The sequence below is a fragment of the Poecilia formosa genome, unplaced genomic scaffold, assembly GCF_000485575.1.
Source record: "Poecilia formosa unplaced genomic scaffold, Poecilia_formosa-5.1.2 Scaffold364, whole genome shotgun sequence".
In the NCBI taxonomy this organism is placed as follows: Eukaryota; Metazoa; Chordata; class Actinopteri; order Cyprinodontiformes; family Poeciliidae; genus Poecilia; species Poecilia formosa.
Genome location: NW_006800303.1, coordinates 279,083 through 291,573, shown reverse-complemented (window position 1 = coordinate 291,573; position 12,491 = coordinate 279,083). Strand labels below are relative to the sequence as shown.

At 38.7% G+C, this 12,491-nt stretch overlaps 1 protein-coding gene across 2 annotated transcripts in view; it reads left to right on the top strand.

The window, feature by feature from the left end:
- The window catches only part of mapkbp1 (mitogen-activated protein kinase binding protein 1), a 40,154-nt gene that overhangs the window by 10,794 nt on the left and 16,869 nt on the right, over positions 1-12,491 (top strand). For both annotated transcript variants that reach the window (XM_007574900.2, XM_016662249.1), the window contains exons 2-7: positions 4,085-4,176; positions 8,954-9,016; positions 11,151-11,208; positions 11,313-11,483; positions 11,568-11,705; positions 11,788-11,970. In XM_007574900.2, the coding sequence (XP_007574962.1) occupies positions 4,085-4,176; positions 8,954-9,016; positions 11,151-11,208; positions 11,313-11,483; positions 11,568-11,705; positions 11,788-11,970 (705 nt within the window). The remainder of the gene's footprint in view (positions 1-4,084; positions 4,177-8,953; positions 9,017-11,150; positions 11,209-11,312; positions 11,484-11,567; positions 11,706-11,787; positions 11,971-12,491) is intronic.

Genomic DNA, 12,491 nt, shown 5'->3' with positions numbered 1-12,491 from the left:
AAAGACAGAATAGGTCAATGGGGCTAAAGCAGCCTTATTGTGTTCCACCCAAAGCACCACTCTTAAATTACAAAAATACTATGTTTTGCACTTGCTCCTTTATTTATCTGTGGTAAATTTACAACACAGCCACACAGCCTACTGACATTTCTATTCAGACTTAACAGAGCTACACCCAAATTCACCACTTCCAGTTTCTGTTATCTAAGCAAATGGCTGACAAATGTAGCTATTAGTTCCAGGGCATGCTTAACAAATTGTTGACAGTCTGTAACCTTCTCCATTTGTTTCTAAAGGATGGTTGGGTATAAGTACATATAAAATACAAGGATCTATAAACCAAATGTTAAACTGCGTCAAAGCATTCAAAGAAATGGATACAGCTCTCAAAAACTCAGACTATCTTTACCCTGTCACACAGGAGCCACACAACCTTACCAGATATCAGAGTAGAACCAATAGGAAAAGAGCCTACATCAACCATGTGCAGCCTGCAAGCTGCCACATAGCCAGCTAGCATAGAAAGCTCTGCTCAGCTGATGGAGACTCCAGTCTGCTGTCCCAAACTTACCTGCAGGCGGTCTGTCATCTACACTAGTGAGCCTGACTGAAATGCTGGTGTAAAACGTAAGAGAAGGCATATATGTGCATTTAGATTAAAGCTGCAGTATGTTACTTTTAATAAAAAGTATGTTTTACAACTGTCATAATGTTGTGTGACAGTATGGTATGAGACAGTTAATATGTGAGCTCCTTTACCTTCGCCAGTGCTCCGAATACTAACTAGAAACAACCAATCAGAATCAGGAGGAGGGTCTTAACGCTGTCAATCAGCTCTCCCTGTGGCACTGCCCATCCTCTTTGTCCCCCCATGCTTTCTGCTAGAGCTAGCAGAGCATGTCATGAATGCTAGGTTAGTTAGCATGTCCATTAATGACGACGGATAAACGCCTTTCCTAGAACGGTAAGTTGCTTCTCTGCCATTAGCTTGTTTAGCAGTGAGGACATGAGGTTGATTGACAGCACTAGGACCCGCCTCCTGGCTTTGATTGGTTGTTTTTTGGTCGGGAGAGGTGTTCAGACGCCAATAGTAGCTCAGGGAGAAGGTGGAGGATGTTGATCTGTTCACAGATTATGTCTCATATTGTCACGACATCAGGCCAGTTTTAACATATATATAAAAAACATTTTTTAATAGAAGTTACATACTGCACCTTGAATGTTATGAGAGCAAATTGAAGGCTCCTAAGCAGTCATTATTTCTTTACACTTGGAGCTCACAAAGATGTTGCGCTGTTTGTGTGAGAGCATATTGGCCATGGACACTTATTAGCTGAAGCTCTTTTTGTGCAGTTCTTCAGCTAATCTGAAGATCACATAAACTTTGAAGATCTGTAGATACTGACTGCAGAATGTTGGTGACCTGTGCTCACTGTGTGCCTCAGCACATTTTTTGAGTTTCAAAGCAGTCAGTCACTGGTCAGGCACTATCAAACTCATTCTTATCATCAACCAAATCTGCATCTGTTGGTGTTTTCATGTCCCTGTAGCTTGCTCACTGTGACTTGCTACATTACATCCGTTGTCATTGGGTCAATGAGTGTGCCCTGCAGCTATTAAGAACATACCCACTAGCTTAAATTCCGAATATGATTGGTTGAACAAATTGTTGATTCATGTGGTTCAGTGTCCTGGTTATTCTAACTAGGATGCAGAATCCCTGGAGAAAGAAAACTTTGCCAGGAGACTGAACATAACTGGCTAGTACATTTCCGTACATCAAAGTATTGCCAACATTCTTATACTTTTGACAATTACTCTATTTTTCAGTTAATCTGATGTATATACTTCCTTTCAGTTTGGAGGTCATTAGACCCAAACAGGCCGGGTGGAAGCTGTACTCCCTTTATTATGTCCAGTAGTTTACTCACTTGTTGGACACTGCAACTTTATATTTAGAAAGAATGATGTGGTTTCTGTTTTTGATTTAAATTGCTTGACTACCATCAATAGTCTCTACGGACATGTTAAACAGAATAAGTGGCAGCTGCTGAATCAAACAGATGGCCTTTTTCAGTCTCGCCTCACACTGAAGTCAGAGCAGAATGGGTAAAAATATAAATAGAGTTTGGTGCAGAAGGAGGAGAGTCATGTGAGAGGAGGACAGACTGAGTCAGAGCTGAAGTTTTCTGCTGTTAGCTTAGCACTGAGCTTCACAACAAACAGCTTTAAGTTCAGGCTGATAAACAGTTTGAATGGCTGATGAGCTGAGCATCTTCCTAACGCTTTGGTCAGATCACACCAGGACACTTAAAAGGAGCATGGAGCATGAAGTAAGTGTTTGTTTGATCAAAGTCCGTTACTGTACTCCCTCAGCAGATGGACTCTTTTAAGTGAAGACTAGTTTGTCTCGGAGACAAAATGGAAAGCAGTTTGTTGCGTAAGGGAACTGTTACATCTGTACTTGGAGCTCTAAAGATCTGGATTTATGACTTTCATACTGGTATAAACTTGGCTAGAACAGCTCACAAGATGACTTCATCCACAGTTAGACAGGGAGCCATCCATCCATATGTCCCTTCTTCCGTCCATCTGTCCCTCCATTCATGCTTCCATACACAAATGTACATGTATTTGCACTGTGAAGTTAAACTGATATAATCTGAAGAACACCTACTTAGTACCTTTGCACCAAGAGATTATGCAAATTCTTCAACAGAGAGATTACACAAGATCCAAACCCAAGATGGCAGGAGTGCCAACCGCAGCTACACTGTGCTGCTCAAATGCATTAGAGATACAAATAAATGCAAAAAATCTCCAATATAAAACAGATATTTTGAGTAATATGTCAAAATCTTTATTAAACAGATGCACACAAATCCAAAGAGGTACAATTAAAAGTGATTAGTATATAAACTTCATTATGATTAGCAAAAAGATGACAATTTTATGTCCTTTTTCTGATCTATATGTGTATGTATATGGGGAATATATTTTTATTGCAATATAAGTCATCTAATATTAAAATATCAAAGTACAGTAAAATACAGACACGTGATTTCTTCTTTTTTGCTTGAATCAAACTCAGCAGCATTGTGGATCACCTGAATTCAGATGTTTTAGGGCACCATAACAAAATGCAAAAGTTTCTGATAATTCTCTTTAGATTTGTCAAACTGCATGGAAAATATAGCCAAGGACCCCAAAAATAACCATGGAAATGTATCCAAATTTGATTCTTAAGAATTCCTCCTGGAAGCATACATAAAGTAAAAAAAAGTAGCTCAAACACTGAACCCTGTGGTACTCCTTAGGATTCTCAACAACATGAACAAACTGAAACCTGTCAGACGTGGTTCCCTTCATTCAAACAAAATGTTTCAAACACAGTCAGTTGTATCGAAAAAAAAAAACAAAAAAAAAAAAACAAATTCAATAATAATATGAATCATTTTAACTCGTACTATAATAACATATTCTACTGTCTCCCATTTTCCTCTGGCTTGTCTCAGCGCTGCCTGTTGCTTTGTGAATTGATTGGTGGGTCAGAGGTCACCATCATGTGTCCATAGGTTCTGCTTTAAAGGAAATGTATAACCTGTGGCATCTATCAATACTGGTTAACATTGTTTGTATAGCAATGTGATCCTCTACCACAGAAATCCAGAATAGAACAGAGGGAGGATCAAACCTTTTCTCAAAGAGTGATGTAATGATGGCTGTGGAAGAGCAGACCTGTTCCAAAGTTCTGTAGTTGCTTTGGTGTGTAACACCTCTAAATTTATACAAATTCTTGTTTTTCCTATTCCAAAGTATTTTGGGAATTGTAGTTTTTATCTCAAGTGCAAAGTTGGTCGCTGCTGTTTGGAGGAATGGGGAGAGATGAGAAGGTATGTCTGTCATTGTCAGAAGATCAGTCTCAATCTAAAGAGATGAGACAAATCTGAGTTTGGCACTTTTACTGATCGGGGGAAGTTCTGGCTGGAGTCTCCGTCCATCTCTGTTGGAGTTGTTGAGACTAACTGGAGAATAAATATATTATGAAGCTACACCAAAATAACGTCTGACCTTTGCATTGCAGGTGACGTTGGAGAAGGTTCTTGGGATCACATCTCCAGGAAACCGAGCGCTGGCCTGTGACCCGCGTACTGGACTGCTGGCGTATCCTGCTGGGTGAGTAATTCACAGTGTATGGATGGGATGTGGGCGGGGCCTGTGTGATGATGGTAAAAGTTGCTGGGATGTGATGTAGCAGCAGTAAAGAATATTAAGAAGTTGAAATAAACCAAACCATATTAAAAAGATTAGGAATGGGAATTATTTTCACATTTTTAAAATAGTTTTATGATAAAGATGCACTGGGCCAATCTCTGATCTGCCGATAAAAGTTTTATCTAGTTTTTGATGTCTTTTTAAATACTATGTGTAAAAATTAAAGATTTTTTTTATATACTTTTTGATTAAATTTAAAATGTAACTTTTTTATTAGCACTAAGAGTTACAGAGTTGACACTCTCTGCCTCACTAATATCTAGAAATACAGTACGATGCTCCACATATCTGTTCAAATAAAATCAACTACAAGAATTATAACATTTCACTCTTTGGTTGGAGATCTTAAATTTTAGAAATTCCCTGTATCATAAAATATTGGTTTAGAATTCCAAACACAGAAATCCAGTATAGAATCACAAACAGTAATTCTGCTAATTCTAAAGCAGTACAGCAAAACGGTATTTCAGAAAGCTAAATTTTCACAATACTTTACATCATAATTTATATGCTGAATAATGTTGTTAGGTATTGTATTTATGTTTCTTCTCTACTGTATGTATTTTATTTTGTTCCTGGGTGTTTCTTGCTCAAAATGAAGTTATAGGGCAAAGAAAACGTGGGAAGAGGAAACGGAACTGCTGCCTAAACAGTCTTGGCCCCCTTCAAAATAAGAGCATAAATATAAACATCCACTTGAAGAATGCTTAGCTGTCAATAATCAAAACCTCCACTCATGGGTCAAATTTAATTCAACTGAAAGTTTAAAAACAACCAATTAAATTAGTGTTTTAGAATTTATCAGGAAAAATTTCATTATGGTAAGCTAAGTGCGCTACATGTTCTCAAAGTCAGCTAAAGAGCTAAACAAAAAATGAGGTCCTCTCTTAGCGCTTTAACAGATTAACTGATTAGCAAATCTGTGAATTGATTGTCACAAGATATTTTCTGTGAAATCAATTAAGAGAAAAATATCTGAGAGCAAAAAAATTCTGATTTGCATTTTATGTAGTAGAAGTTGAATCATGTATTAATTTGTTGCAACTATAAATAAGTCTTAGGTGCAGCGTGCATTCATTTGGCATGCATTTAAAACCTGGAAAAGAACCATTGTTGTTTTTTAGAAGAATGCTGGTGTACACGGATCAGCTGTGTTAACTGCTGTACCTCAACACTGCAAAACCGAATTCTCCAATCAGCTGCAGGTATGGGAGGCTATGGAGATTATGATTGGTCGATATGTATTCAGGTTCTACATCAGCTTGACGGCAAAGATTTCAGCTTATTGAGAGTGAAGACTAGAGAGTGGGTTAGTGGAACGGTGTGGGGGAGCAGCAGGGGTGAATCTAGGTCATTCTGGGGAAAAATAAAGAGACATTCATACAACACTGTAAATGTGATGTTTTAAGCAGAGCAGAAGGATTTAATGAGGCTGGGCTTTTCCTCATCGGTTTGATTCTGCAGACATGCTGCACAGTCTGTGTCTGTGTTATGTCACTACTGTCTACATCCTGGGCTGTGTGCAACTAGGCTGCAGTTACAGGCATCTGCTTTAGCAATCTGTCTATAAAATACATCAAACTGTTTTTAAACTTGTTTTTTTTTTACTCATCTGAAAAGGGGATGTGATAACAAATAACAGCAAAGACTAAATCAGCTGCATCTGTGTTGTACCATGGGTCCAGTAGCATACAGGAGTAACAGAAGGAGCCGACAGAGCAGAGGCCCCTCCTCCTGCAGCCCCAACCCTCTGCTGCATTGCAGATGTGCTGCAGGACCGTCCAGTTCACAGTCAGGCAAAGAAAATGCTGACTGGATCTTCTTCATCACGTGATGAAGTCCTTTAATACTTCAGCTCTGCATGGTTTCATACAGCAGTCACACAGGCTGCTTTCAGGACACTCAGCTGGAACCTTTTTCAGATCGTCAGCAGACACAGACTTACAGACTTTCTGTTAGAACCCAGAAAGTTTAACCTGAGCTTCAGTCCTAACTTCTTCTGACCCAAAGCAGTCTACACATTTACATCCACAAAGCTGCAATTTAGCTTTCACCTTTATTTCCCCTTTTATGTATTTTACTTTAATATCTTTTGGTGCAACACAGTGACAAAATTCAGGGCAAATTTGTATAGAGGAATAAGCTCTCTTTCCTGAGAACTTTATTCGCTCAGAACTTGGAAAACGTTTAGTGCACTTAGCTTCCCATGAATTAATTTAGTAAACTTTCAATTGAATAAACTTCATTATATTCATGCTTTTATTTTGAACACGCAGCAGTTTCATTTCTTCATTTCTTTATTTCCCCAATAGGGGAAATAAAGGTGGGCTCAGTTTGTATCCATTTAGTGAAAAGAGTATCTAAAGAATATTGATTTATACTATTGATACTATCAAAATATTGATTATTTTTAAAACCTACGCGTTAAGTGGACAGATAAACTGGGTCTGATTTGGCCAAACTAAACATTTTCTCCAGCTGGAGCCTTTAGTTTTTTAGAAAAGTTAGATAGATAATACTTTATTGGTCCCAAAAGGGGAAATTTTGTCTCTCTCAACATAGCTCACAATAATAATAATAATAATAATAATAATAATAATAATAATAATAATAATAGAATACAATTTTTGATGAACCTTTGGCCAAAAAGATGGAAACTTTTCTTAAGCCTTTTTCAGAAAACAAAACAAACCTTTCACCCCTCTACCTCCCTGACTTCTCCCCCCACGATGACGTACTTCTCCAGCCTCACCCCAATAACATCCCCAAGCCTCCACAAACACACACACAATACTCCATTTTACACCTAGTACCAAGTTTGAATGGAAATAAAAACAGAAAACCATTCAACTGTGTTAAAAACAAGCACCAGTCTTACACAAAGCACCATAAAGACGCCTGGCGGTGAAGCCCACTGTCTCCAGAGTACATGACGCTGTAGAAGATAATTGCAGTGAGGAATGTTGGTTTATAGAAACAGTGTGAAAGAAAGGTGACTATAATGCTGCTGATGTTGCAGCTTTCACACCTCCAGTGAGACTCAGCACAACTTTGCTTCACACAGCCCACTGACTCTCACAAGGTTCTCTGTGTGTGTGTTTTAGCATTTCTCACCTTGGGAGGCCAGAAGGCTTTCCAAGGTGAGAATAAAAATAGGTCTTTCTACTTTCACATTGACTTCCACTCATTTTTCATTCATTTTATAGCCTAACCATTGTCCTAATCGTAACCATTACATGATTAACCCAAGGCAACTTCAACTCAGTTCACACCTTAGTGTCATGATTTGGCGGTTTTGTGATGATGAGAACTAACGCAGGGATCCAGCTTGAGATGATGATGAAAAGTTTAATAAGAAAGTGGCTCAAAACAGTCCCGTTCAGGCAGCATGGCAGAAGGCTTAGCAACAGCTAAATACCGGTATCAACTGAAAATACAAGACTGAAAACGAGAGCTGAGTCGACACAGGACTTATCAGTTCTACTGTGACGACTACTGACGGTGACACACAAACACACAAAGATCTGACAAAGAACAGAGACAACAGGTGGGCTTAAATACACAGGGAGTAATCAGGGGGACTAGACACACCTGGGAAACAAAAAAAGAGCAAACAGGACATCACAGACTCACAGGGGAACAGAACTAAATAAACTCAGAAAAACCTAGAAATAAATCCACAAAAAACGCAAATCCTCACACTTAGTCCTAAACCTAATCTAAAAACAGCAGTTTTCCTTATGGGGCCCAAAGCCTGAGCCCCATAAGGAGCAGTGAATCTTTCCAGCATAGTACTTGTTGGAAAAATGCTTTGTGTAACTTTTTGCACCACAACATTGAGCCTGTGGGCGTTGGAGCATAAGCTGCAGCAGATTCACTCTAACTTGATTCAGACGTGTTCAGCCAGGAGCAAGGGCTGCTTAGAAAACTCTTTACTAGCTTTGGAAGGGAAGCCCAGCCCCGATTCCCAGCACCAGGTCATAATTAAGCTCAGTGTGTCTAGAGAGTTGTGGTTGAGCAATGAAATGGAAATAACAATGCAATGTCAGGCTTATTCATCAGACATATCATTATGACTTCAGAACATCTGTTATCATCCATATGTAAAAACAGCTGGAAACTGGTCATACATTCCACAAAGAGTCACCCCTCATCTTCTCTGTCAACCTTTTAACACTAGGGCCTTGTGGGAAAGTCTGAAAGGACGTGACCTACAAGCTCCACAGATGATCTGATTTGAAGGTATCAATTTAAAAGAAACCAAATCTGCTGAAGTCTCTTCCCAAAATTCACGGGGGCCAGAAGTTCTCTTGGTAACGTCTTATCCTGTGTAGTCCTATACACCCACAAATGTATTTGTTTGAAAGTCAGTGGGTTACATCCAGTCTTCACCTTCAAAGCAATCTATTGTCAGGAGCGAGCACTAGGCAACAGTGCTAGGCAACAGTGCTGCTAGTGCTTGCTCCTAGCACTAGCACTGGATCACTAACACTAGCACTAGGATGGATTCTTCTTAAGGGAATCCCTTAAGGAAAAAAAATATTAAAATAAAGAGGTTTTTTTGTTGTTCTTCTGCTTCCTTTGCCTGCCAGCTTGTTTTCATTTTTCTCTCTCACTTGCCTCCTTTCTGTTTGTCTCGCTCAGCCTTTGAACTCTGTATGATCCTGTGTTTCTCCAGGTGTGTCATCATCCTGCTGAATCCTCGCAAGAACAAACAGCAGCACATCTTGAACAGTTCCAGGTAAAATGACCCCTGACCTCTACATCTGCAGCCCAAACTAACACATCCAATCGTCTACAGTACTATGAACAGGTTATCCTAGAGGAAGTCACTTTTCTGTGTACAGTGACAGAGAAAGGTTTACATCCACTCATTTACGCCATTAATTACCTTATTTATTTGTGCTTGTAATGGAACTTTTCTGTTTTTTCCAACAAAATGATGATCCAATAAAGTATTTATTTCCCTTAAATAATTTAGCATTTTGACGTTCTCAAAAATGTTTGTGTGAAGCAGTTGAATCTGGAACTGCTCTTCCTATTAGTTTATCCAGAGAAACTGCTTCTAACTTATAAATGATGGAGTACTTATACTTAGCTAGAAATTCAAAACAGGAGCATCTAGTGATTCTTGAGAATAGAGACAAAACAGGTCCCATGGATAAAGCACAAAATTTGAATAAAATATACACAAAATATAATTTTTTCAAATATCTGACTAAACTAACCTGGGTCATTTGAGCACAACAATGTATATTTTCCTGGTGTTTGCTGAATATTTTTTTATTTTAAACATTGTAGTCGGTGGATGATGCCTGTAAAATCCCTTGTCCAGGAGCAGAACTCAATACATTATAATAGTTTAAAACAATTAAAGAAATACAAAAATTATATATTATGACAATAATATATTGATAAAATTATCAATATATTGATAAAAGTATCAATTTATTGATACTTTTATAATTATAAAAGTATCAATAAATTGAATTAAAAATAATTTTTAGATATTTTCCAACTCCATTGAAATTTGTCCCTAGTTTTTGTAAACACCGTCAGAAATGAGAAGAATGTAAAAAAAATCAGGCATTATTGGGGGGCACCAGAACTTCTGAGGACCCCATGACCACTTCCTTTCTCTTCCTTTGCTAAGAGGGCTAGTTAGCTCTGGTTAGCTTATGTTCTTTAGTTTTTTTCTTGTTTTATTCCTAAGTTGCTCGTCACAACCATGATGTGTCAACTCCATAACTGACAATTTACAAAACTTTGATGAAATTTTGTGAAATAAAAGCTTAATTTTAGTATATTGTAAAGATTTCATGGACCTGATGAGCTACAATATGGCCTCCTTCAGAATAACATCATATAAATTGAGGTAGTTTGGCATTTCGTCAACTCTGTCAGATGTCAACTAAATCAGAGTTTTTCTGACTCTTTTAGTGAAATTGTTGTTAAATCTCACTTAAATGTGCAATTAATTCATTTTAATGTATTTTACATAAATTGCATTTCTTCACATGTATCAAGTTTTTCATTTTACTCACTAGTTTGTCACCACCTTCAGTTCTGTGTCAACTCCGTCAGATGGACTTTTTGTTGTTTTTTGTTTTAAATATTTCTTTTGTTTCTTGAGAAGCATTTGTCTGTAAATTGAGTAAAAATATCACTAATATGGTATTTTAAAAATCATTTTAGATTTATTTTTGTCAGATGGTGATGACAAAGTTCTGGGTCAGGTCGATTAAAAATTAATTTTAAAAAAATGTTGCAACTGGGAGCCTGCACCTTAGCATCTTTACATTTCCAAAACATTATTTGTCATATTTGCATACATAAGGTTGAGAAATAATAAAAAAAAATGTGGGAAAATTAAAACCCATTTTGTCCCTATTCTCAAGAATCACTGTTGGGGTGAGTTGAGTGTTCACTGTTCTGAACAGTGAAGTATATAAATATACTTCACTCAACCCAGAACAGGAATCAGACCTATTAGTTAGAGCAAAAAGATTCCAAGAAACTCCAATTAGTTTATACAGAGAAACTTCTGGTGTATCTAATCTTATTCTGCTTAGCAACCCAGAACAGGAACATTTAGTTTTATACTTCACTCAACCCAGAGCAGGAATTTGAACAAACGTAGAATCCAGAGAAGCTATTTTTCTTTTCTATTAGTTTATCCAGAGAAATTCCTATTACTTTATAAATTATGGAATAGTTTTTGTTTTTCTTTTGCTATTATTTTGTCTAACTCATGAAATGCACTTTGAATGGCATTGTTGCTGAAAATGTGCTATATAAATAAAATTGCCTTACCTTATTTACTTAAAAGATCGGAATCATATTATAATCAGATGAGTGTGTATGTGTGTGTGCAGAAAGGCGATCACTACATTGGCATTTTCTCCCGATGGGAAATATGTTGTAACGGGAGAGGTGAGTGTTTGTCGACCTCCACATAAAAACATCACAGAACGCAGGGTTGAGTTTTCCTGAAGATGATTCTCATGTTTTTGTTTTTCCTGCTCCGTCTCCCTCAGAGCGGTCACATGCCAGCGGTTCGGGTCTGGGAGGTGTCGGAGCACGCTCAGGTCGCAGAGCTGCAGGAACATAAATATGGAGTGTCCTGCGTGGCGTTTTCTCCCAACGGGAAGTACATTGTCAGCGTGGGCTACCAGCACGACATGATGGTCAACGTGTGGAACTGGAAGGTACGCCTGCAGCCGGTGGGCAGGCACCGGGGGAAACCAATCACTCATCCCACCTGTTAACATGTTCTCTTGTGTGTTGGTCAGAAAAACGTGGTGGTGGCAGCCAATAAGGTCTCCAGCAAAGTGACGGCCGTCTCCTTCTCATACGACAGCTCCTACTTTGTTACTGCTGGTAACCGACACGTTAAGTTCTGGTACCTGGACCACACCAAGACCTCCAAGGTTCAGTGTGAACACTAATGTCGTTATGACCAGCTGAGAGTAGAACCGGAGCGGACTGTAGCCATTGTTTGTGTGTCTACAGTTGAACGCCACCGTTCCCCTGCTGGGCCGTTCAGGGCTGCTTGGAGAACTACGGAATAACTTCTTCAGCGACGTGGCATGTGGCCGCGGGCGACAGTCCTCCTCCACCTTCTGCATCACTTCCTCAGGTCTGCTGTGTGAGTTTAATGACCGAAGGCTGCTTGACAAGTGGGTGGACCTGCGGGTGAGTCCAAGGATGTTTAAGGAATCTTAAGGATTTCAAAAATTACATTCCTTTATTCTCTGTAGATGCACATCAGCAGTATTTGGGTTGTTTTTCTGTTCATGATTTCTTATTTTCCACCCTTTGGCTGAAAAGAGATGTGCTGTCATTACAAAAATGTCAGTTGCACTAAATCTTAACAGAGTTAGTTTCTAGAACAACATCCGAAGTTTTGAACATCACAGAGCTCTGTTCAATTCGTCATCTGGACATGGAAACATTTCCATGACGTCCAAGATGGACGTCCAAGACCTGGACGTCCATCTAACCTGACTGAAAGACAAGAACAGCATCAATCAGCCTCATGGTGACTCTGGACCACCTTAAAAAACCTGTATCAGTCGATCAACAAAAGCATTCAAGGAGTGTAAAAACTTTTCAGTGTTTCGCTCAAAATCAACCATCGTCTCCTGAGCCGATCCATCAGGTTTATCCTGCTGCAGCAGCACAGATCTTGTCCTAGCATGTCATTGGCTTAATAG